The sequence below is a fragment of the Oncorhynchus clarkii genome, chromosome 21, assembly GCF_045791955.1.
Source record: "Oncorhynchus clarkii lewisi isolate Uvic-CL-2024 chromosome 21, UVic_Ocla_1.0, whole genome shotgun sequence".
Classification (NCBI taxonomy): domain Eukaryota; kingdom Metazoa; phylum Chordata; class Actinopteri; order Salmoniformes; family Salmonidae; genus Oncorhynchus; species Oncorhynchus clarkii.
Window position 1 is genome coordinate 48,201,216 of NC_092167.1, and position 27,500 is coordinate 48,228,715.

Below are 27,500 nucleotides of genomic sequence, written 5' to 3' on the forward strand. Positions count from 1 at the left end.
GATAGAGTAACCGGAAGGTTGCAAGTTCAAACCCCCGAGCTGACAAGGTACAAATCTGTCGTTCTGCCCCTGAACAAGGCAGTTAACCCACTGTTCCTAGGCCGTCATTGAAAATAAGAATTTGTTCTTAACTGACTTGCCTCGTTAAATAAAGGTAAAACATAAAAAAAAAAAAAAAAAACACTTCTCCAATCTTTTTCGTACTATAACAAAGAACAAACAGCAAAAACAAATAAATGATCAAATCTTAGTCTCAACTGTTAAAGACGACCAGAACCCACTGGATTCTCCAATTACATTGAATGAACAACAGGACAAAATACAAACCCTCCAACCTTATAAAGGCTTGTGGTGTTGATGGAATCCTAAAAGGAAATGATCAAATATACACAACACAAATTCCAATAACATCATCTTCAGCTCTGGCATCTTCCCCAATATTTGGAACCAAGGACTATTCACCCCAATCCACAAAAGTGAGACAAATTTGACCCCAATAACTACCGGGGGGATACGCGTCAACAGCAACCTTGGGAAAATCCTCTGCATTATCATTAACAGTAGACTCGTACATTTCCTCAGTGATAACAATGTACTGAGCAAATGTCAATATATATATATTTTTTTACCAAATTACTGTACGACAGACCACGTATTCACCCTGCACACCCTAATTGACAAACAAACAAAACAAAACAAAGGCAAAGTCTTCTCATGCTTTGTTGATTTCAAAAAATCACCGGGGGCAAACTACCTGCCCTCCAGGACACCTACAGCACCCATTGTCACAGGAAGGCCAAAAAAATCATCAAGGACAACAACCACCCGAGCAACTGACTGCTCACCCCGCTTACAATCCAGAAGGCGAGGTCAATACAGGTGCATCAACGCTGGGATTGAGAGACTGAAAAAAAAGCTTCTATCTCAAGGCAATCAGACTGTTAAACAGCCGTCACTAACACAGAGAGGCTGCTGCCTACATACGGACTTAAAATCATTGGCCACTTCAATAAATAGATCACTAGTCACTTTAATAATGTATATATATTTTGTATTACACATCCCATATGTCCACCACCGTTATAAAGTTTGGGGTCACTAAGAAATGTCCTTGTTGTTTCAAGAAAAGCACATTTTCAGTCCATTTAAATAACATCAAATTTATCAGAAATACAGTGTAGACAATGTTAATGTTGTAAATGACGATCGTAGCTGGAAACGGCTGATTTTTAATGGAATATCTACATAGACATACAGAGGTCCATTATCCGCAACCGTCACTCCTGTGGTCCAATGGCACGTTGTGTTAGCTAATCCAAGTTCATCATTTTTAAAAGGCTAACTGATCATTAGAAAACCCTTTTGCAATTATGTTGGCACAGCTGAAAACTGTTGTTCCTGATTAAAGAAGCAATAAAACTGTCTTTCTTTAGACTTTAGAGTTGAGGATCTGAAGCATCAGCATTTGTGGGTTCGATTACAGGCTCAAAATGGCCAGACACAAATAACTTTCTTCTGAAACTCATCAGTCTATTCTTGTTCTGAGAAATTAAGGCTATTCCAAGTCAGAAATTGCAAAGAAACTGAAGATCTTGTACAACACTGTGTACTACTCCCTTCACAGAAAAGCTCAGACTGTCTCTAACCAGAATAGAAAGAGGAGTGGGAGGCCCCGGTGCACAACTGAGCAAGAGGACAAGTACATTAGTTTGAGAAACAGACACCTCACAAGTCCTCAACTGGCAGCTTCATTAAATAGTATCCGCAAAACACCAGTCTCAACGTCAACAGTGAAGAGGCAACTCCGGGATGCCGGCCTTCTTGGCAGAGTTGCAAAGAAAAAGCCATATCTCAGACTGAAAAAGAAAACAAACATAAAAAGAAAAGATTAAGATCGGTAAAAGGAACTCTGCCTAGAAGGCCAGCATCCCAGAGTGATGGTTGCTGATAATGGGCCTCTGTACTCTGTCATGACATTGCCCTGTTGTACTGAAAGAATATGATATCAGATCAGTTGTCATCTGAGACATTATTACTGATGATAGGATGACATAAACTGTATATTGGAAAGTCTACACATTCTGGTTATCAGATTAACATGGAATTGTTGTGCAATTTAAAATGTTTAAATATGAAACTATTTGTGAAAAGATTAAATTTAATTTTAGTTTTTAAAATGAGGGAATTGTTTTCATAAGTAAAATATGCTCAATCAGTGGCCACACCCACGTGAATAGGCATTGGTTGGAAAGGATGAACCAACCCCTTTTCTACATTTCTATAAGAGCCCCCGTGACCCAATTCATGGCGAACTAAGCCGACATCAGCGTATTTACACATCATTACCACTCTGTATATACACATAAAATTACATTTGAAATAACTTTATCATTTTGTAACTTTTGTGAGTGTAATTTTTGCTGTTCATTTGACATGGGGCATTATTTGACCAGGGGAATCATTTGACCAGGGGCATCATTTGACCAGGGGCATCATTTGACATCATTTGACCAGGGGAATCATTTGACCAGGGGAATCATTTGACCAGGGGATTCATTTCACCAGGGGAATCATTTGACCAGGGGATTCATTTGACCAGGGGATTCATTTCACCAGGGGAATCATTTGACCAGGGGATTAATTTGACCAAGGGAATCATTTGACCAGGGGAATCATTTGACCAGGAGCATTCAAAGCAGGGTGGAAAATGAAGAAGTAGAACAACTGGAGTCATGCTAGAATCTTTCTCCCTTCGCTCACACAGGCTTTATTTTCATTATAACAGCTTGACCTTTCCACAACTCTCTGATTGTAGCTGCCTATCTCCTGTCTCCCCAGTGTAATGAACAGTTTACCAGCCCCGGGTCTACAGTACAGTAGCAACTCCCTATCGACGCTGCTGTCTGTATGGCCGTCTGGCTGGCTAAATGGATGTCTGTCTGTCTGCCTGCCTGTCTGTATATCTGACTGCCTGTATGGCCGTCTGGCTGGCTGTCTGCCTGCCTGTCTGTATATCTGACTGTCTGTATGGCCGTCTGTCTGGCTGGCTGTATGGATGTCTGTCTGTCTGCCTGCCTGCCTGACTGTCTGTATGTCTGGCTAAGAGCTCTGTGCAAACATCTCGGGAACGACTGGCTGCAATAGGAAATCCTGCAGTGGCTTTTTTTCCCACTGTGTGATCACGCTGGAACATGTATTCCTATGTGGTATTATTGCATGTTAGCAAGTGTGTGTTTTGTGCTCAATGGTATGCATGACATGTCCTCTGTTTACTCTATCTCTAGTGTAAAGTCATTAATTCCCGGGGAAATGGTCAAATTCGATGTCTGCTTGAAGAAAATGAAAGAAAAGTAGCAGCAAAAAATGGTCAACTACAACCTTTTTTTCTCCACAGAGCTACACAATTACAACATGGCATAATTGTCAGCTATTTTGTTTTACACCTGTCTTGAGACAGTGAATTCTGTCAAAAGTTTTGGATTATTCATGCTCTGACAAATACCATGTTGCAGAAGAGAAATTAATTAGAATAGCCTCTCTCGACTAGCGCACGGCACCACGCAACCAGGAGCATTTGTTTTTCATCATTAAAATTCACCTAGGGAACCCTAACAGTGCAAACTCATTACTGTGTACCCGTCATCAGGGGAGAGGTGCAAAGCAAAAAGCCACAGCGTTCGGTTCTTTCTAAGGGCAATTGGGCAAAGAAGAAGAAGAGTATCCCAAGATGTCTTCTCTTACCTGATTTCCATGTACACCGTTTCGTACGCGTCTTCAACTCTCTTTAGATCGGCAGCCGCCTTTTCAGCTGCTAGGAAAAAAAGAAAGAAAGAAATTCCTAAATTAAAATAAAAAAAGAACATACATGATTTATTGTTGTTTTACAGGGTCGGCCATAGTAGCACGGCGCCCCTGGAGAAAAATAGGGTTAAATGCCTTGCTCAAGGGCACATTTGATAAGATTAAAAATCTGTCAATCAAATCAAATGTTATTTGTCACATGCACCGATTACAACAGGTGTAGTCGACCTTACAGTGAAATGCTGAAAACAACAGGTGTAGTAGACCTTACAGTGAAATGCTGAATACAACAGGTATAGTAGACCTCACAGTGAAATGCTGAATACAACAGGTGTAGAAGACCTTACAGTGAAATGCTGAATACAACAGGTGTAGTAGACCTTACAGTGAAATGCTGAATACAACAGGTGTAGTAGACCTTATAGTGAAATGCTGAATACAACAGGTGTAGTAGACCTCACAGTGAAATGCTGAATACAACAGGTGTAGTAGACCTTACAGTGAAATGCTGAATACAACAGGTGTAGTAGACCTTACAGTGAAATGCTGAATACAACAGGTGTAGTAGACCTTACAGTAAAATGCTGAATACAACAGGTGTAGTAGACCTTACAGTGAAATGCTGAATACAACAGGTGTAGTAGACCTTACAGTGAAATGCTGAATACAACAGGTGTAGTAGACCTTATAGTGAAATGCTGAATACAACAGGTGTAGTAGACCTCACAGTGAAATGCTGAATACAACAGGTGTAGTAGACCTTACAGTGAAATGCTGAATACAACAGGTGTAGTAGACCTTACAGTGAAATGCTGAATACAACAGGTGTAGTAGACCTTACAGTGAAATGCTGAATACAACAGGTGTAGTAGACCTCACAGTGAAATGCTGAATACAACAGGTGTAGTAGACCTTACAGTGAAATGCTGAATACAACAGGTGTAGTAGACCTTACAGTGAAATGCTGAATACAACAGGTGTAGTAGACCTTACAGTAAAATGCTGAATACAACAGGTGTAGTAGACCTTACAGTGAAATGCTGAATACAACAGGTGTAGTAGACCTTACAGTGAAATGCTGAATACAACAGGTGTAGTAGACCTTACAGTGAAATGCTGAATACAACAGGTGTAGTAGACCTCACAGTGAAATGCTGAATACAACAGGTGTAGTAGACCTTACAGTGAAATGCTGAATACAACAGGTGTAGTAGACCTTACAGTGAAATGCTGAATACAACAGGTGTAGTAGACCTTACAGTGAAATGCTGAATACAACAGGTGTAGTAGACCTTACAGTGAAATGATGAATACAACAGGTGTAGTCGACCTTACAGTGAAATGATGAATACAACAGGTGTAGTAGACCTTACAGTGAAATGCTGAATACAACAGGTGTAGGTAGACCTTACAGTGAAATGCTGAATACAACAGGTGTAGTAGACCTCACAGTGAAATGCTGAATACAACAGGTGTAGTAGACCTAATAATGGAGCAGCAGTGAAATAACAATATCGAGGCTAAATACAGGGGGTACCGGTACAGAGCCAATGTGGAGGCTATATACACGGGGTACCGGTACAGAGTCAATGTGGAGGCTATATACAGGGGGTACCGGTACAGAGTCAATGTGGAGGCTATATACAGGGGGTACCAGTACAGAGTCAATGTGGAGGTTATATACAGGGGGTACCGGTACAGAGCCAATGTGGAGGCTATATACACGGGGTACCGGTACAGAGTCAATGTGGAGGCTATATACAGGGGGTACCGGTACAGAGTCAATGTGGAGGCTATATACAGGGGGTACCAGTACAGAGTCAATGTGGAGGCTATATACAGGGGGTACCGGTACAGAGTCAATGTGGAGGCTATATACAGGGGGTACCAGTACAGAGTCAATGTGGAGGCTATATACAGGGTATTACGGCACAGAGTCAATGTGGAGGCTATATACAGGGGGTACCGGTACAGAGTCAATGTGGAGGCTATATACACGGGGTACCGGTACAGAGTCACTGTGGAGGCTATATACAGGGGGTACCGGTACAGAGTCAATGTGGAGGCTATATACACGGGGTACCGGTACAGAGTCACTGTGGAGGCTATATACAGGGGGTACCAGTACAGAGTCAATGTGGAGGCTATATACAGGGTATTACGGTACAGAGTCAATGTGGAGGCTATATACAGGGGGTACCGGTACAGAGTCAATGTGGAGACTATATACAGGGGATACTGGTACAGAGTCAATGTGGAGGCTAAATACAGGGGGGCTCCGGTACAGAGTCAATGTGGAGGCTATATACACGGGGTACCGGTACAGAGTCACTGTGGAGGCTATATACAGGGGGTACCAGTACAGAGTCAATGTGGAGGTTATATACAGGGGGTACCGGTACAGAGTCAATGTGGAGGCTATATACAGGGGGTTCCGGTACAGAGTCAATGTGGAGGCTATATACAGGGGGTACCGGTACAGAGTCAATGTGGAGGTTATATACAGTGGGTACCGGTACAGAGTCAATGTGGAGGCTATATACAGGGGGTTCCGGTACAGAGTCAATGTGGAGGCTATATACAGGGGGTACAGGTACAGAGTCAATGTGGAGGCTATATACACGGGGTACCGGTACAGAGTCAATGAGGAGGCTATATACAGGGGGTACCGGTACAGAGTCAATGTGGAGGCTATATACAGGGGGTACCGGTACAGAGTCAATGTGGAGGCTATATACAGGGGGTACAGGTACAGAGTCAATGTGGAGGCTATATACAGGGGGTACCGGTACAGAGTCAATGTGGAGGCTATATACAGGGGGTACAGGTACAGAGTCAATGTGCGGGGGCACTTGTTAGTCGAGGTAATATGTACATGTAGGTAGAGTTATTAAAGTGACTCTACCAACATGTAGGTTTGGGTATCGAACCAGCAACCTTTCGGTTACTGGCCCAACACTCTAACCGCTAGGCTTGCTATCAGTGGTGCATAGTGTGGTGTCTAAACATCCTGTTGTGTTGCCAAACAGTGGCTGATGATGTCTGCCAGTGGTGTTGTGTCTGGGTCTGGGAGACGAGACGCTGAGTTGTAAACAAACACACATGCTGTTTCCAGGTGTGGCGACAGCAGAGGAGCCTGCGGTCTTAATGAGTCACTTCATAGTGACAATAGTGTGCTAACAGAAAGATGAGATGAGACTAGACGGTCATGGGAAAGGTTTGAGCCCAAAGCATTCACTGCTTCATTTTTACTGTACATGCTAGTACTATGATAGTGTGATGTCAGGATGACATGACATTATGGATAATTCTACATTGTACGAGCGATTGTGACAGTTAACAGCTCATTGTGACAGCTAACAGTGCATTGAGACAGCTAACAATGCACTGTTAGCTGTTTCAATGCACTGTTAGCTGTCTCAATGCACTGTTAGCTGTCTCAATGCACTGTTAGCTGTCACACTGCACTGTTAGCTGTCACAATGCACTGTTAGCTGTCACAATGCACTGTTAGCTGTCACAATGCACTGTTAGCTGTCACACTGCACTGTTAGCTGTCACAATGCACTGTTAGCTGTCACAATGCACTGTTAAAATCAAATCAAATCAAATTTTATTTGTCACATACACATGGTTAGCAGATGTTAATGCGAGTGTAGCGAAATGCTTGTGCTTCTAGTTCCGACAATGCAGTAATAACAAGTAATCTAACTAACAATTCCAAAACTACTGTCTTGTACACAGTGTAAGGGGATAAAGAATATGTACATAAGGATATATGAATGAGTGATGGTACAGAGCAGCATAGGCAAGATACAGTAGATGGTATCGGGTACAGTATGTACAAATGAGATGAGTATGTAAACAAAGTGGCATAGTATAGTATAAAGTGGCTAGTGATACATGTATTACATAAGGATACCGTCGATGATATAGAGTACAGTATATACGTATGCGTATGAGATGAATAATGTAGGGTAAGTAACATTTATATAAGGTAGCATTGTTTAAAGTGGCTAGTGATATATTTACATCATTTCCCATCAATTCCCATTATTAAAGTGGCTGGAGTTGAGTCAGTGTCAGTGTGTTGGCAGCAGCCACTCAGTGTTAGTGGTGGCTGTTTAACAGTCTGATGGCCTTGAGATAGAAGCTGTTTTTCAGTCTCTCGGTCCCAGCTTTGATGCACCTGTACTGACCTCGCCTTCTGGATGATAGCGGGGTGAACAGGCAGTGGCTCGGGTGGTTGATGTCCTTGATGATCTTTATGGCCTTCCTGTGACATCGGGTGGTGTAGGTGTCCTGGAGGGCAGGTAGTTTGCCCCCGGTGATGCGTTGTGCAGACCTCACTACCCTCTGGAGAGCCTTACGGTTGAGGGCGGTGCAGTTGCCATACCAGGTGGTGATACAGCCCGCCAGGATGCTCTCGATTGTGCATCTGTAGAAGTTTGTGAGTGCTTTTGGTGACAAGCCGAATTTCTTCAGCCTCCTGAGGTTGAAGAGGCGCTGCTGCGCCTTCTTCACGATGCTGTCTGTGTGAGTGGACCAATTCAGTTTGTCTGTGATGTGTATGCCGAGGAACTTAAAACTTGCTACCCTCTCCACTACTGTTCCATCGATGTGGATAGGGGGGTGTTCCCTCTGCTGTTTCCTGAAGTCCACAATCATCTCCTTAGTTTTGTTGACGTTGAGTGTGAGGTTGTTTTCCTGACACCACACTCCGAGGGCCCTCACCTCCTCCCTGTAGGCCGTCTCATCGTTGTTGGTAATCAAGCCTACCACTGTTGTGTCGTCCGCAAACTTGATGATTGAGTTGGAGGCGTGCGTGGCCACGCAGTCATGGGTGAACAGGGAGTACAGGAGAGGGCTCAGAACGCAACCTTGTGGGGCCCCAGTGTTGAGGATCAGCGGGGAGGAGATGTTGTTGCCTACCCTCACCACCTGGGGGCGGCCCGTCAGGAAGTCCAGTACCCAGTTGCACAGGGCGGGGTCGAGACCCAGGGTCTCGAGCTTGATGACGAGCTTGGAGGGTACTATGGTGTTGAATGCCGAGCTGTAGTCGATGAACAGCATTCTCACATAGGTATTCCTCTTGTCCAGATGGGTTAGGGCAGTGTGCAGTGTGGTTGAGATTGCATCGTCTGTGGACCTATTTGGGCGGTAAGCAAATTGGAGTGGGTCTAGGGTGTCAGGTAGGGTGGAGGTGATATGGTCCTTGACTAGTCTCTCAAAGCACTTCATGATGACGGATGTGAGTGCTACGGGGCGGTAGTCATTTAGCTCAGTTACCTTAGCTTTCTTGGGAACAGGAACAATGGTGGCCCTCTTGAAGCATGTGGGAACAGCAGACTGGTATAGGGATTGATTGAATATGTCCGTAAACACACCGGCCAGCTGGTCTGCGCATGCTCTGAGGGCGCGGCTGGGGATGCCATCTGGGCCTGCAGCCTTGCGAGGGTTAACACGTTTAAATGTCTTACTCACCTCGGCTGCAGTGAGGGAGAGACCGCATGTTTTCGTTGCAGGCCGTGTCAGTGGCACTGTATTGTCCTCAAAGCGGGCAAAAAAGTTATTTAGTCTGCCTGGGAGCAAGACATCCTGGTCCGTGACTGGGCTGGGTTTCTTCCTGTAGTCCGTGATTGACTGTAGACCCTGCCACATGCCTCTTGTGTCTGAGCCGTTGAATTGAGATTCTACTTTGTCTCTGTACTGGCGCTTAGCTTGTTTGATAGCCTTGCGGAGGGAATAGCTGCACTGTTTGTATTCAGTCATGTTACCAGACACCTTGCCCTGATTAAAAGCAGTGGTTCGCGCTTTCAGTTTCACACGAATGCTGCCATCAATCCACGGTTTCTGGTTAGGGAATGTTTTAATCGTTGCTATGGGAACGACATCTTCAACGCACGTTCTAATGAACTCGCACACCGAATCAGCGTATTCGTCAATGTTGTTATCTGACGCAATACGAAACATCTCCCAGTCCACGTGATGGAAGCAGTCTTGGAGTGTGGAGTCAGCTTGGTCGGACCAGCGTTGGACAGACCTCAGCGTGGGAGCCTCTTGTTTTAGTTTCTGTCTGTAGGCAGGGATCAACAAAATGGAGTCGTGGTCAGCTTTTCCGAAAGGGGGGCGGGGCAGGGCCTTATATGCGTCGCGGAAGTTAGAGTAACAATGGTCCAAGGTCTTTCCTCCCCTGGTTGCGCAATCGATATGCTGATAAAATTTGGGGAGTCTTGTTTTCAGATTAGCCTTGTTAAAATCCCCAGCTACAATGAATGCAGCCTCCGGATAAATTGTTTCCAGTTTGCAGAGAGTTAAATAAAGTTCGTTCAGAGCCATCGATGTGTCTGCTTGGGGGGGGATATATACGGCTGTGATTATAATCGAAGAGAATTCTCTTGGTAGATAATGCGGTCTACATTTGATTGTGAGGAATTCTAAATCAGGTGAACAGAAGGATTTGAGTTCCTGTATGTTTCTTTCATCGCACCATGTCACGTTAGTCATAAGGCATACGCCCCCGCCCCTCTTTTTACCAGAAAGATGTTTTTTCCTGTCTGCGCGATGCGTGGAGAAACCTGTTGGCTGCACCGCTTCGGATTGCGTCTCTCCAGTGAGCCATGTTTCCGTGAAGCAAAGAACGTTACAGTCTCTGATGTCCCTCTGGAATGCTACCCTTGCTCGGATTTCATCAACCTTGTTGTCAAGAGACTGGACATTGGCAAGAAGAATGCTAGGGAGTGGTGTGCGCTGTGCCCGTCTCCGGAGTCTGACCAGAAGACCGCCTCGTTTCCCTCTCTTTCGGAGTCGTTTTTTTGGGTCGCTGCATGGAATCCACTCCGTTGTCCTGTTTGTAAGGCAGAACACAGGATCCGCGTCGCGAAAAACATATTCTTGGTCGTACTGATGGTGAGTTGATGCTGATCTTATATTCAGTAGTTCTTCTCGACTGTATGTAATGAAACCTAAGATGACCTGGGGTACTAATGTAAGAAATAACACGTAAAAAAACAAAAAACTGCATAGTTTCCTAGGAACGCGAAGCGAGGCGGCCATCTCTGTCGGCGCCGGAAGTACACGCATCTGTCACAATGCACTGTTAGCTGTCACACTGCACTGTTAGCTGTCACACTGTACTGTTAGCTGTCACAATGCACTGTTAGCTGTCTCAATGCACTGTTAGCTGTCACAATGCACTGTTAGCTGTCACAATGCACTGTTAGCTGTCACAATGCACTGTTAGCTGTCACAATGCACTGTTTGCTGTCACAATGCACTGTTAGCTGTCACAATGCACTGTTAGCTGTCACAATGCACTGTTAGCTGTCACAATGCACTGTTAGCTGTCACAATGCACTGTTTGCTGTCACAATGCACTGTTAGCTGTCTCAATGCACTGTTAGCTGTCACAATGCACTGTTAGCTGTCACACTGCACTGTTAGCTGTCACACTGCACCGTTAGCTGTCTCAATGCACCGTTAGCTGTCTCAATGCACCGTTAGCTGTCTCAATGCACCGTTAGCTGTCTCAATGCACCGTTAGCTGTCTCAATGCACTGTTAGCTGTCACACTGCACTGTTAGCTGTCACACCTGCACTGTTAGCTGTCACACTGCACTGTTAGCTGTCTCAATGCACTGTTAGCTGTCACACTGCACCGTTAGCTGTCACAATGCACCGTTAGGTGTCTCAATGCACCGTTAGCTGTCTCAATGCACTGTTAGCTGTCACACTGCACTGTTAGCTGTCACACCTGCACTGTTAGCTGTCACACTGCACTGTTAGCTGTCACAATGCACAGTTAGCTGTCACACTGCACCGTTAGCTGTCACAATGCACCGTTAGCTGTCTCAATGCACCGTTAGCTGTCTCAATGCACCGTTAGCTGTCTCAATGCACCGTTAGCTGTCTCAATGCACCGTTAGCTGTCTCAATGCACCGTTAGCATTCAGAAACCATTCAGAAACACAAAGCCAGTGAGAAACAAGAAATGTATGAAAAAAAACAAAGATAAAGAGAGAAAGAAAGTAGAAACTCGAAGTGGAGCAGCTTAGTGAACTCTAGTTTCATTGTCTTACTAGCTGATGGTCCAGGGGATTTACTGTGTTTCTGAAGAGAGGAGGGCACTAGCGATAAGATTCAGAGTGTTTAACAGTCACATGTACAGGGTTGCAAATGTGAATTCTGGGTACAGTGAAATTCTTAGGCTTTGAGCTCCAACATGCAGGACTAAGTTAAATAAAATAATGAAAATAGTAATAATAAACAATAAAAAAATAGACATATCACTATATACATCATAACCGTAGCAGAGATGAACAAAAAAAGACATGTCCATTGGGGTGGAGGCAGAGTAAAGACTGTTAGGGGGAGGGATCTTAGTGCCGTGGTTCCCCTTTATCAGCGGGGCCCAAGCGCCGTGGCAACGGGAGCACATGCGTGAGTGGCTGAGTGGGAGGCTGTCAGAGCCCGGCCGGCATACCAATTAGCATGTTCATCACATGTGGTCTCAGCTGGTCGCCCATAAAGATAGATACACCCCACTCCTCCACCTACCCCTCAGCCAGCCGAGACTGCAGTGTGCATCGGTCAGGCATCGATGTAAAAACAAAGGGATGAGACAGTGACCCATGATCCCACAGTAACGTAAGCAACAGGCACAACGTCTATACCACCTGCCACACACGTAAGAGTTATTGCTGCTGACGCAGTGCTGTCACTAGAGGCTGCTTAATATGGGCTGGCATGATGCTCACAACTTCTCTCGCTCCATGCACCCTCTCTCGATTTCTCTCGGCCTCTCATCACTTTCCACCCCTCTATATGTCCCTCTTCATCTCTCTCTCTCTATATATCTCTCCCTATATCCACCCCTCCCTCTATGTATCTCTCTGCCGCTCTCCTCATTCTATCCATCCCTCGCTCTCAATCTCTCTCTCTGTCCTCCTCTCTCTCCCTCTATCCATCCCTCTCTCTCTCTCTCTGTCCATCTATCTCTCTCCCTCTATCATCCCCCTCTCTCTCTCTGTCCATCTCTCCCTCTATGTCCATCTTTCTCTCTCCCTCTATCATCCGTCGCTCTCTCTCTCTCTCCATCCCTCGCTGTCCATCTCTCTCTCTCTGTCCATCTCCCTCTCCCTCTATCCATCCCTCTCTCTCTCCCTCTATCATCCCTCCCTCTCTCTGTCCATCTCTCTCTCTATGTCCATCTTTCTCTCTCCCTCTATCATCCGTCGCTCTCTCTCTTTCTCCCTCTATCCATCCCTCGCTGTCCATCCCTCGCTGTCCATCCCTCGCTCTCTCTCTCTCTCTCTCTGTCCATCTCTCTATCTCTCTCTGTCCATCTCTCTCGCTCTCTCTCTCTCTCTCTGTCCATCTCTCTCTCTCTCTCTCTCTGTCCATCTCTCTCTCTCTCTGTCCAACTCTCTCGCTCTCTCTCTCTCTGTCCATCTCTCTCTCTCTCTCTCTCTCTCTCTCTCTCTCTCTCTCTCTCTCTCTCTGTCCATCTCTCTCTCTCTCTGTCCATCTCTCTCGCTCTCTCTCTCTCTCTCTCTGTCCATCTCTTTCTCTCTCTCTCTCTGTCCATATCTCTCCCTCTCTCTCTCTCTCTCTGTCCATCTCTCTCGCTCTCTCTCTCTGTCCATCTCTCTCTCTCTCTCTCTCTGTCCATCTCTATCTCTTGCACACCTTGTTCTGTCTGAGGCGAAGGGAGACTGCAGTATACAGTTAAAGCTCTCCCAATGAGATGTTTATGACAGGTTGCCTTAGTGAACAAGGCCCTCTTTTGTTAACTGACAACAGGAACTACACCAGCAATAATAACCAACTGTTTAGTAAACACCTGTTTGTATCAAACAGGACTGTGTGAAAGCACTACAACGACACAACAGTGACATGTTCGCCATGAAAAGGTCAACCTGGAGGTAAAAGAAACGAACACCTGTTTAGGAGAGGTGCTGGCAGAGTAGAACACCTGTTTAGGTGAGGTGCTGGCAGAGTAGAACAGAGTAGAACACCTGTTTAGGTGAGGTGCTGGTAGAGTAGAACAGAGTAGAACACCTGTTTAGGAGAGGTGCTGACAGAGTAGAACAGAGTAGAACACCTGTTTAGGAGAGGTGCTGGCAGAGTAGAACACCTGTTTAGGAGAGGTGCTGGCAGAGTAGAACAGAGTAGAACACCTGTTTAGGAGAGGTGCTGGCAGAGTAGAACAGAGTAGAACACCTGTTTAGGAGAGGTGCTGGCAGAGTAGAACAGAGTAGAACACCTGTTTAGGAGAGGTGCTGGCTGGCAGAGTAGAACACCTGTTTAGGAGAAGTGCTGGCTAGCGATGTTTAGGAGAGCTGCTGGCTAGCAGAGTAGAACACCTGTTTAGGAGAGCTGCTGGCTAGTTATGTAGAAAACTTCACAGGAGAGGGAGAGCCTCTCACTCTAGGAGCTCAGATTCAATAATTGAATAACCAATGTTTGGACAGACAATCTTTCTTCATCAGGGTATAATGACAAGTGCTGCAGGTCACTAGTTTATATAGTTTGAAAGGATACACAGGTGTCTGAAATCATGGCTTGATTTCATTGGTTGATTTAGAGATAGAACACATTTTTTTTTAAAAGCATGAATGGATAACCTACGATCATAGATACCACTTGGCTACTACAAAACATTATGTACAATGGATAGCAAAAACACAAGAATCACAAGAATGACTTCAGATCAAAGTCTACGTTGAGACCAAGGGTTTTTAAATTAGAGATCCAGGCAGCCTCTTGTTTTAACAATAAATTGTCGAGGTCACCCCCTCTCCTAGGGTAGGTGACATGTTCGATGCCGATATAACGAAGAGACGAAACAGAGGGGTCCAAAAAGTGACCGCAACGATGCTCAGGGATTCCTACTTGTAGTTTGTGCTTCGTTTTATCCACATTTGTATTACTATTATTATTATCATTATTATTATTGATATTATTATCATTATTAATTATCATTATTATTATAATCATTATTATTATTGATATTATTATCATTATTAATTATCATTATTATTATTATTATCATTATTATTATTGATATTATTATCATTTTTAATTATCATTATTATTATATTATTATTGTTAGTTGAATTTTACCCCTTTTTCTCCCCAATTTCGTGGTCTCCAATTGTTTTTAGTAGCTACTATCTTGTCTCATCGCTACAAGTCCCGTACGGGCTCGGGAGAGACGAAGGTTGAAAGTCATGCGTCCTCCGATACACAACCCAACCAAGCCGCACTGCTTCTTAACACAGCGCGCATCCCAACCCGGAAGCCAGCCGCACCAATGTGTCGGAGTAAACACCGTGCACCTGGCGACCTTGGTTAGCGCGCCACAGGAGCCACTGGTGCGCGATGAGACAAGTATATCCCTACTGGCCAAACCCTCCCTAACCCGGACGGACGACGCTAGGTCAATTGTGCGTCGCCCCACGGACCTCCCGGTCGCGGCCAGTTACGACAGAGCCTGGGCGCGAACCCAGAGTCTCTGGTGGCACAGCTGGCGCTGCAGTACAAAAGTTCTAAAATTAATTTTTTAAACTGCCTTCGATTGGGATCTGTTTCCCCTGTTTGGGGATGTTTAAAGGATCTACATGTGTAAGTGCCATTGTGTTCAGCACAGCCATTGCACTTGTAGTTTCCATCCGGTAGAGGCGCAAGGAGATGCTGTGAGGGGGTATATTTTGGGAGTGGTAAAATAGAGATTACCAATTGATCTCTGAGATTTCTATTCGTGCTGTAACATGAGTAATGGCCATAACATAGTCCATGCAAATCCATACATTTTAGAATGGCATATGCTAACGTTAGAAGGGAACAATATGCATGTTTTCTTTTCATACTTGTCATATTTTCTTTTGTTGTTGTTGATCAGTGCTTCTCAACCCTCTCCTCGGTTGAACCCCAGACGTTTCAAAATGTTGTTGTAGCCCTGAGCTCACTCATCTGATTCACCTAGTCAAGGGGCTTGACGAATAGTTGACAAGTTAAATCGGGTGTGATAGCTCTGGAACAGTTCAAATACATGGAACGACTAGAGGGTCCCAGAGGAGAGGTTTGAGAACGGCTAGAGGTCCAGGAGGAGAGGTTTGAGAATGGCTAGAGGTCCAGGAGGAGAGGTTTGGAACGGCTAGAGGTCCCAGAGGAGAGGTTTGAGAACGGCTAGAGGTCCCAGAGGAGAGGTTTGAGAATGGCTAGAGGTCCCAGAGGAGAGGTTTGAGAATGTCTAGAGGTCCCAGAGGAGAGGTTTGAGAATGGCTAGAGGTCCCAGAGGAGAGGTTTGAGAATGGCTAGAGGTCCCAGAGGAGAGGTTTGAGAATGGCTAGAGGTCCCAGAGGAGAGGTTTGAGAATGGCTGGAGGTCCCAGAGGAGAGGTTTGAGAACGGCTAGAGGTCCAGGAGGAGAGGTTTGAGAATGGCTAGAGGTCCCAGAGGAAAGGTTTGAGAACAGCTAGAGGACCAGGAGGAGAGGTTTGAGAATGGCTAGAGGTCCCAGAGGAAAGGTTTGAGAACAGCTAGAGGTCCAGGAGGAGAGGTTTGAGAATGGCTAGAGGTCCCAGAGGAGAGGTTTGAGAATGGCTAGAGGTCCCAGAGGAGAGGTTTGACAATGGCTAGAGGTCCCAGAGGAGAGGTTTGAGAATGGCTAGAGGTCCAGGAGGAGAGGTTTGAGAACGGCTAGAGGTCCCAGAGGAGAGGTTTGACAATGGCTAGAGGTCCCAGAGGAGAGGTTTGAGAATGGCTAGAGGTCCCAGAGGAGAGGTTTGAGAACGGCTAGAGGTCCCAGAGGAGAGGTTTGAGAATGGCTAGAGGTCCCAGAGGAGAGGTTTGAGAATGGATAGAGGTCCCAGAGGAGAGGTTTGAGAATGGCTAGAGGTCCTAGAGGAGAGGTTTAAGAATGGCTAGAGGTCCAGGAGGAGAGGTTTGAGAACCACTTTGTTTGACCAGTCATTAGAACGGTTGCGTTCGTTTACATTCACCTAATGTCGACTTGTGATGATGTCACTATGCATCGAGTACTTCCCGGCCTTAAAGCTGTGAGACGGGGAAAAAAAACACCTGTCTACAGCTCGATCTTCAACCAACACAAAACAGTATACAAACTATACAAATTCACTAGTGTAATCACATATCCCTACAGTACTCTTTCCCCACTCAGTCCTAGTCCCCAGAAATGGTAACGCAGACTGTTGGGAGTTGAGCAGAGGTCAATCTAGCCCGCTTTACGGCTGTGTTGGAGTGTCTGATTGTATTAGAGCTGAGTGAGTAATGCTAGCTGACAGAATTAGCATCATGTTTTGGACTATCAGAGCAAGTAATATCCCCGGTGACTAACTCAGTTGCATTCATTCTCCCACACTCCAAACCCCTATTCACAGCCATTGAAGGACATCCTGGCCCACAAATACAGCACACAGTCATTATGAAAAGCCAATTCCTGACAACAAATGCCATTACATTAAATACAACAATTCTATCATGAGTATTGAATATTAACATCTATTGGGAAAAATGTATTTGGCGCGGCGCAAGAGCTCGTAGGAAGTCGTTTGACGCTGAACGCCACTCCAAATCAGCACGATAAACAGACCAACAGTCTCAGTGAATCACCTCCGAAAAACAACTGGGTACGGTTTATGAATATGCCGTAACAGACGTCGAAGAGCCGACCTACTTCTGCGCCTTCGTGACTTTAGTCCCCACCTGGGGTAGCGCTGTCACCTTGCCATTTTGAATGCATTAATAGGTGGTTGGCAGTAATTGCCATAATGACATGCTATGTCATTCATGTGAAGCACGTGAATATTTAGCCTTGACATGTTTGTGAATTTAGTCGGGGGAAAATGTACGCTCAACTCAACCTTGGATGTATATCCTGTGATGTCATGGATCCAAGGATCCAATGACGTCAACAGATTACAATAAAACAGTGAAATCAGTCTGCTTTAGCAAAAAATCTATACAAAACATACTGACATTACATCACGTTAACACACATCGAAGTAACATAAATAGTCATACTGAGACACAAAAATGAGAGGGTGGGAGTAATTTTAGGAGGGGGAGAGGGACGGGGAGAGGCAGATAAATGACTGATAGACAAGCACTCTGTTTGTAGAGATAACAAAGGCTCCAGACATCTGGGAGAGTACACTGGAGATATTCCACAATTGCATCCCTTACAAAAACTTATAGAAATATCTTAATCTCCAATCAGCTGGGATTGATGCCGAATACTGTTCGCTTCAGCAGCCTGGGTGGAGAGAAAAAAATCTATTTCAGACAAACGCTTCAGAACAGAGGGAGAAGCGAGAAAGCTGGCAGTCTCTCAACAACAACAAAAATCAGCCACTCGGTGTATCCCTCTCATGGTAAGAATCCAATAAATTCCACCCGCGGCTATCAGTGCACGCAAGCTCGGATAGGGGGAGGGTGGCAGTCTGACAGGCCTATTTTACCAAGAGAAGATGTTCTGATAGGGGGAGGGTGGCAGTCTGACAGACCTTTCTTACCAAGAGAAGATGTTCTGATAGGGGGAGGGTGGCAGTCTGACAGGCCTTTCTTACCAAGAGAAGATGTTCTGATAGGGGGAGGGTGGCAGTCTGACAGACCTTTCTTACCAAGAGAAGATGTTCTGATAGGGGGAGGGTGGCAGTCTGACAGTCCTATTATACCCAGAGAAGATGTTCTGATAGGGGGAAGGTGGCAGTCTGACAGACCTTTCTTACCCAGAGAAGATGTTCTGATAGGGGGAGGGTGGCAGTCTGACAGGCCTTTCTTACCAAGAGAAGATGTTCTGATAGGGGGAGGGTGGCAGTCTGACAGACCTTTCTTACCCAGAGAAGATGTTCTGATAGGGGGAAGGTGGCAGTCTGACAGACCTTTCTTACTCAGATAAGATGCTCGGATAGGGGGAGGGTGGCAGTCTGACAAGAGAGGAATGAAGAAAGGAATGGAAAAAGTAGTGCTCAGTCTGGCCGTGTAGCAAAGAAATCCCCATTCCCACTCCCCTCTCTCCCTCCTCTCCCCTCTCTCCCTCCTCTCCTCCCCACTCCCCTCTCTCCCTCCTCCACTCTCTCCCTCCTCTCCTCCCCACTCCCCTCTCTCCCTCCTCTCCCCTCTCTCCCTCCTCTCCTCCCCACTCCCCTCTCTCCCTCCTCCCCTCTCTCCCTCCTCTCCTCCCCACTCCCCTCTCTCCCTCCTCTCCTCCCCACTCCCCTCTCTCCCTCCTCCCCACTCCCCTCTCTCTCTCCCTCCTCTCCTCCCCACTCCCCTCTCTCCCTCCTCTCCCCTCTCTCCCTCCTCTCCTCCCCACTCCCCTCTCTCCCTCCTCCCCTCTCTCCCTCCTCTCCTCCCCACTCCCCTCTCTCCCTCCTCTCCTCCCCACTCCCCTCTCTCCCTCCTCTCCTCCCCACTCCCTCCTCCCCCTCCTCCTCTCTCTCCTTCCTCTCCTCCCCACTCCCCTCTCTCCCTCCTCCCCTCCCCTCTCACTCCTCTCCTCCCCACTCCCCTCTTTCCCTCCTCCCCTCTCTCCATCCTCCCCTCTCTCCCTCCTCTCCTCCCCACTCCCCTCTCTCCCTCCTCTCCCCTCTCTCCCTCCTCCCCTCTCTCCCTCCTCTCCTCCCCACTCCCCTCTCTCCCTCCTCCCCTCTTCCTCCTCTCCTCCCCACTCCCCTCTCTCCCTCCTCTCCTCCCCACTCCCTCTCTCCCTCCTCCACTCTCTCCCTCCTCCCCTCTCTCCCTCCTCTCCTCCCTCCTCCCCTCTCTCCTTCCTCCCCTCTCTCCCTCCTCTCCTCCCCACTCCACTCTCTCCCCTCTCCCTCCTCCCCTCTCTCCCCCTGTTGAACTACTGCACCAGGTGAGCTTAATTATGTTTCAAGGACGAGTCACCCTCAGCTGGGGTCAGAGGTCGTGGATCGCGCTGACGGCGGCGGCGGTTTATGGTCAGCCCCCCTGCTTAACATTTCACAGCTAATTTTGAAAGTGCTGAACAGAACCTTTAATTAACATCTCTCTGCCAAGGTGGGTAACCTAAAAGAGCACAGCTCTCTTTGCCTGCCCCCCAGGTTCGCTGTTGCCTGTCCAACTCTTTCGGTGGAGGGCAGAGACAAGACGTTGAATCCCTCACCACTGAGATTAATTTAAGGGGCATGGTGAAAGTGCAACCAGCACTATAATGTGCAATGTGTAATAAAATCACAAGCAAATAAAATGTACAGGAAGTACCTGCAGAGAAAGTTGATAGAGATGACCGAACGATATTAAGACAATATCATTAACATTTTGTATTCATAAGAGCCGACTGAACATTATTAAAGACAATATTGCTGTCTTTCTTTAGTCATAGGAATAGACTGCCTAATGTAATTGGATATTGGGCTAGCGGTGTCTAAAGTCTAACGCTCCTTGTATCATTAAATTAAAGTACATTATCAATTAAGTTTATCTCAGCCAGGGCCTCACCAGCTAGACAGAGGGTTCCTCCTTCTTACTAGTCTTCTGTCTTAGTTAAACACAACTTTTTGAATGAACCAAAATTAATCAAATAAAGATTATTTCCCCACAGACATGGTTGAGCTTTCAGCAACATGGAGAGTACCAGTTGGTGCTAATGTTGAGAATAGATGGCTCTTGCAATAACAGTAGACTAAGACCATGGACTACACCAGCTAAGCTAGCAACAAGGCTAAACAAGTATCATAGAAAACACCAGCTACACTAGCACCATGGACAACGTCAGCTATGCTAACTAGCATCATGGACAACGTCAGCTATGCTAACTAGCACAACGTCAGCTATGCTAACTAGCACCATGGACAACGTCAGCTATGCTAACTAGCACCATGAACAACGTCAGCTATGCTAACTAGCACCATGGACAACGTCAGCTATGCTAACTAGCACCATGGACAACGTCAGCTATGCTAACTAGCACACCGTCAGCTATGCTAACTAGCACCGTGGACAACGTCAGCTATGCTAACTAGCACCATGGACAACGTTGGCTATGCTAACTAGCACCATGAACAACGTCAGCTATGCTAACTAGCACCATGGACAACGTCGGCTACGCTAACTAGCACCATGGACGTCAGCCATGATAACTAGCACCATGGACAACGTCGGCTGACACCATGGCTAACCTCGGACAGTGGAGCTACACTAGCACCATGGATAGCGCCCACCAGTCCAAGCCCACAGACAGCACCTAGCAGTCCAGGACCACGGACAGCACCTGGCAGACCAGGAACACGGGCAGCACCTACCAGACCAGGACCACGGACAGCACCTTCCAGACCAGAACCATGCGATCTCATCTTGGCAGTCTAATAGGCAGCATCTAACCACTAAACTCTAGCTCTGCTGACCTCTCACAACCAGAAGGTTACAGTGTGGTTGGCCAAAATTACAGTAGTTACATTTTCAGAGGGCATCGCACAGGGATAAGAAAACATCATGAAATATCAAATCAAATCAGGCACAGAGTCAATGTGCGGGGGTCACCGGTTAGGCGAGGACCACATCTGAACTGTGTTTCTGAGTATTAGATCAGATTACTGTCAAACATAATGGTACTATAAGAAGCACTTTATCCCATGTCTACACTGATGATGTCATTCAAGGCTGTGACTCGTTTACCGGAGAATCATATAATACACAGTACAGAGTATACAGTAATGTTCCGGATTGAATGACCTTCATACTTAAAGTAATTTCATTTCTCTTTTCCTATTTGAGCTGTTCTTGCCATAATATGTACTTAGTCTTTTATCAAATAGGGCTATATCTGTATACCACCCCTACACCTTGTCACAACACAACTGATTGGCTCAAAAGCATTAAGAAGGAAAGAAATTCCACAAATGTACTTTTAACAATGCACACCTGTTAATTGAAATGCATTCCAGGTGACGACCTCATGAAGCTGGTTTTGAGAATGCCAACAAAGTGCAAAACTGTCATCAAGGCAAAGGGTGGCTACTTTGAAGAATCTCAAATACAAAATATATTTTGATTTGTTAAACACTTGTTTGGTTACCTCATGATTCCATATGTGTAATTTCGTGTTTTGATGTTTTAAAAACAATGAAAATAGCAAAAATAAAGAAAAACCCTTAAATGAGTAGGCGTGGCCAAACGTTTGACTGGTACTGTACTTGCAGGGCACGATAGACGGGATGGAGGTGGGGGTTGGAGATGGGGGATGGTGGTGGGGAGATGGAGGTTCTGGATGGAGGTGGGGGATTGAGGTGCTGGATGTATGTTCTGGATGGAGGTGGGGGATTGAGGTGCTGGATGTATGTTCTGGATGGAGGTGGGGGATTGAGGTGCTGGATGTATGTTCTGGATGGAGGTGAGGGATTGAGGTGCTGGATGTATGTTCTGGATGGAGGTGGGGGATTGAGGTGCTGGATGTATGTTCTGGATGGAGGTGGGGGATTGAGGTGCTGGATGTATGTTCTGGATGCAGGTGCTGGATGGAGGTGGGGGATGGTGGTGAGGGATGGAGATGCTGGACGGAGGTGGGGGATGGAGGTCGAGGACGGAGATGGGGGATGGAGATTCTGGATGGTGGTGGGGAGATGGAGGTTCTGGATGGTGGTGAGGATGGAGGTTCTGGATGGTGGTGGGAGATGATGTGGGGGATGGTGGTGGATGGAGGTTCTGGATGGTGGTGGGGGATGAAGAATTGGGATGGTGGTGGGGGATGGAGGTTCTAGATGGTGGTGGGGGATGGAGGTTCTGGGTGGTGGTGGGGAGATGGAGGTTCTGGGTGGTGGTGGGGGATGGAGGTTCTGGATGATGGTGGGGGATGGAGGTTATGGATGGTGGTGGGGGGTTGGAGGTTCTGGATGGAGGTGGGGGATGGAGGTGGGGGATGGAGGTGGAGGATGGTGGTGGGGGATGGAGATGCTGGACGGAGGTGGGGGATGGAGGTCGAGGACGGAGGTGGGGGATGGTGGTTCTGGATGGTGGTGGGGGATGGAGGTTCTGGATGGTGGTGAGGATGGAGGTTCTGGATGGTGGTGGGAGATGATGTGGGGGATGGTGGTGGATGGAGGTTCTGGATGGTGGTGGGGGATGGAGAATTGGGATGGTGGTGGGAGATGGAGGTTGGGGATGTAGGTTCTGGATGGTGGTGGGGGATGGAGGTTCTAGATGGTGGTGGGGGATGGAGGTTCTGGATGGTGGTGGGGGATGGAGGTTCTGGATGGTGGTGGGGGGTTGCAGGTTCTGGATGGTGGTGGGGGATGGAGGTGGGGGATGGAGGTTCTGGGTGGAGCAAAGGGATGGATGTTCTGGATTGAGGTAGGGGATGGAGGTTCTAGATGTTGGTGGGGGATGGAGGTTCTGGATGGTGGTTGGGGTTGGAGGTTCTGGATGGTGGTGGGGGGTGGAGGTTCTGGGTGGTGGTGGGGAGATGGAGGTTCTGGGTGGTGGTGGTGGATGGAGGTTCTGGATGGTGGTGGGGGTTGGAAGTTCTAGATGGTGGTGGGAGATGGAGATCTGGATGGTGGTGGGGGATGGAGGTTCTGGATGGTGGTGGGGGATGGAGGTGGGTGATGGTGGTGGATGATGGTAGTGGGGGATGGAGGAAGGGGATGGAGGTTCTGGATGGAGGTGAGGGATGGATATTACGGATTGAGGTAAGGGATGGAGGTTCTGGGTGGTGGTAGGGGATGGAGGTTCTAGATGTTGCTGGGGGATGGTGGTGGGGGATGGAGGTTCTGGATGGTGGTGGGGGATGGAGGTTCTGGATGGTGGTGGGGGATGAGGGTTCTGGATGATGGTGGGGATGGAGGTTCTGGGTGGTGGTGGGGAGATGGAGGTTCTGGGTGGTGGTGGGGGATGGAGGTTCTGGATGGTGGTGGGGGTTGGAGGTTCTAGATGGTGGTGGGGGATGGAGGTTCTGGATGGTGGTGGGGGATGGAGGTTCTGGATGGTGGTGGGGCATGGGGGTGGGGGATGGAGGTTCTGGATGGTGGTGGGGGATTGGAGGCTCTGGATGGTGGTGGGGGATGGAGGTTCTGGGTGGAGGTGAGGGTTGGATGTTCTGGATTGAGGTAGGGGATGGAGGTTCTAGATGTTGGTGGGGGATGGAGGATCTGGATGGTGGTGGGGGATGGAGGTTCTGGGTGGAGGTGAGGGTTGGATGTTCTGGATTGAGGTAGGGGATGGAGGTTCTAGATGTTGGTGGGGGATGGAGGTTCTGTATGGTGGTGGGGGTTGGAGGTTCTGGATGGTGGTGGGGGATGGAGGTTCTGGATGGTGGTGGATGATGGTGGTGGGGGATGGAGGAAGGGGATGGAGGTGAGGGATGGAGGTAAGGGATGGATGTTCCGGATTGAGGTAAGGGATGGAGGTTCTGGGTGGTGGTGGGGGATGGAGGTTCTAGATGTTGCTGGGGGATGGTGGTGGGGGACGGAGGTTCTGGATGGTGGTGGGGGTTGGAGGTTCTGGATGGTGGTGGGGGATGGATGTTCTGAATGGTGGTGGGGGATGAGGGTTCTGGATGGTGGTGGGGATGGAGGTTCTGGGTGGTGGTGGGGATGGAGGTTCTGGATGGTGGTGGGGGTTGGAGGTTCTAGATGGTGGTGGGGGATGGTGGTGGGGGATGGAGGTGGGGGATGAGGGTTCTGGATGGTGGTGGGGGTTGGAGGTTCTGGATGGTGGTGGGGGATGGAGGTTCTGGATGGTGGTGGGGGTTGGAGGTGGGTGATGGTGGTGGATGATGGTGGTGGGGGATGGAGGAGGGGGATGGAAGTTCTGGATGGAACTGGGGGATCGAGGTGCTGGGTGGAGGTGAGGGATGGAGGTTCTGGATTGAGGTAGGGGATGGAGGTGCTGGATGGTGGTGGGGGTTGGAGGTTCTGGATGGAGGAGTGGATGGTCGTGCGGGACAGAGGTTTTGGATGGTGGTGGGGGATGGATGTTCTGAATGGAGCTGGGGGATGGAGGTTCCTGATTGAGGTGGGGGATGGCGGTTCTGGATGGTGGTGGGGGGTTGGAGGTTCTGAATGGTGGTGGGGGATGAGGTTCTGGATTGAGGTGGGGGGTTGGAGGTTCTGGATGGTGGTGGGGGATGGAGGTGGGGGATGGAGGTTCTGGATGGAGGTGGGGGATGGAGGTTCTGGATGGATTTGGGGGATGGAGGTAGGGAATTGTGGTGGGGGATTGAGGTTCTGGATGGTGGTGGGAGATGGAGGTTCTGGATGGAGGTGGGGGATGTTTTGAGGGATGGAGCTTCTGGATGGAGTTGGGGGAAGGAAATAGGGGATTGTGGTGGGGGATGGAGGTTCTGGATGGAGGTGGGGGTGAAGGTGGGGGTGGAGGTGGGGGACGGAGGTTCTGGATGGAGGTGGGGGTGAAGATGGGGGTGGAGGTGGGGGATGGAGGTTCTGGCTGGAGTTGGGGGTGAAGGTGGGGGTGGAGGTGGGGGATGGAGGTTCTGGATGGAGTTGGGGATGGAGGTTCTGGATGGATTTGGGGGATGGAGGTAGGGAATTGTGGTGGGGGATTGAGGTTCTGGATGGTGGTGGGAGATGGAGGTTCTGGATGGAGGTGGGGGATGTTTTGAGGGATGGAGCTTCTGGATGGAGTTGGGGGAAGGAAATAGGGGATTGTGGTGGGGGATGGAGGTTCTGGATGGAGGTGGGGGTGAAGGTGGGGGTGGAGGTGGGGGATGGAGGTTCTGGATGGAGGTGGGGGTGAAGATGGGGGTGGAGGTGGGGGATGGAGGTTCTGGCTGGAGTTGGGGGTGAAGGTGGGGGTGGAGGTGGGGGATGGAGGTTCTGGATGGAGTTGGGGATGGTGATGCGGGACAGAGGTTCTGGATGGTGGTGGGGGATGGAGTTGGGGGGTGGAGGCGGGGATGGAGGTGCTGGATGATGGTGGGGGATGGAGGATCTGGATGGAGGTGCTGGATGGTGATGGGGGACGGAGGATGGGGGTGGAGGATGGAGGTTCTGGATGGTGGTGGCGTATGGAGGTGGGGGATGGAGGTGGGTTACGAATGCCGCCACAATACATCTGTCTTATTAGGGGAGAGTGAAGGAGACTGACAAGTGTGACTCAAGTCTTCACACAACGGGCTCTCGATACACACAGACATAGCCCACTCCTCCCCTGAGCACAGCCCTATATAGAAACCAAACCTAGATATGTGATGACACTGTACCTTTATGTAACTACAATTAGCCTCCAACAAGCATGTTAAGTAGACAATCTGATTGCTGAAGGGGTGAACTGATAGCCGGGTATCAACACATGTATGTTACAGGGACATAAATACCATGATGCTACATTACTGAAACAATGGCAGCTGTATGTTACAGGACATAAATACCATGATGCTACATTACTGAAACAATGGCAGCTGTATGTTACAGGACATAAATACCATGATGCTACATTACTGAAGCAATGGCAGCTGTATGTTACAGGATGTAAATACCATGATGCTACATTACTGAAGCAATGGCAGCTGTATGTTACAGGACATAAATACCATGATGCTACATTACTGAAGCAATGGCAGCTGTATGTTACAGGACGTAAATACCATGATGCTACATTACTGAAGCAATGGCAGCTGTATGTTACAGGATGTAAATACCATGATGCTACATTACTGAAACAATGGCAGCTGTATGTTACAGGACATAAATACCATGATGCTACATTACTGAAACAATGGCAGCTGTATGTTACAGGACATAAATACCATGATGCTACATTACTGAAACAATGGCAGCTGTATGTTACAGGACGTAAATACCATGATGCTACATTACTGAAACAATGGCAGCTGTATGTTACAGGACGTAAATACCATGATGCTACATTACTGAAACAATGGCAGCTGTATGTTACAGGATGTAAATACCATGATGCTACATTACTGAAACAATGGCAGCTGTATGTTACAGGACATAAATACCACGATGCTACATTACTGAAACAATGGCAGCTGTATGTTACAGGACGTAAATACCATGATGCTACATTACTGAAACAATGGCAGCTGTATGTTACAGGATGTAAATACCATGATGCTACATTACTGAAACAATGGCAGCTGTATGTTACAGGACGTAAATACCATGATACTACATTACTGAAACAATGGCAGCTGTATGTTACAGGACGTAAATACCATGATGCTACATTACTGAAACAATGGCAGCTGTATGTTACAGGACGTAAATACCATGATGCTACATTACTGAAACAATGGCAGCTGTATGTTACAGGACGTAAATACCATGATGCTACATTACTGAAACAATGGCAGCTGTATGTTACAGGACGTAAATACCATGATGCTACATTACTGAAGCAATGGCAGCTGTATGTTACAGGACGTAAGTACCATGATGCTACATTACTGAAGCAATGGCAGCTGTATGTTACAGGACGTAAATACCATGATGCTACATTACTGAAGCAATGGCAGCTGTATGTTACAGGACATAAATACCATGATGCTACATTACTGAAGCAATGGCAGCTGTATGTTACAGGACATAAATACCATGATGCTACATTACTGAAACAATGGCAGCTGTATGTTACAGGACATACATACCATGATGCTACATTACTGAAACAATGGCAGCTGTATGTTACAGGACATACATACCATGATGCTACATTACTGAAACAATGGCAGCT

General features: G+C 47.5%; 1 protein-coding gene across 2 annotated transcripts in view; it reads right to left on the reverse strand.

The window, feature by feature from the left end:
• LOC139379111 (glucosidase 2 subunit beta-like) overlaps window positions 1-27,500 on the reverse strand; it is a 270,891-nt gene that overhangs the window by 110,160 nt on the left and 133,231 nt on the right. The window contains exon 11 of one of the 2 annotated variants that reach the window (XM_071121937.1): window positions 3,742-3,811. In XM_071121937.1, coding sequence (XP_070978038.1) covers window positions 3,742-3,811 — 70 coding nt within the window. Of the gene's footprint in view, window positions 1-3,741; window positions 3,839-27,500 lie in introns of both variants that reach the window. The other variant, XM_071121936.1, reaches the window with a different exon arrangement.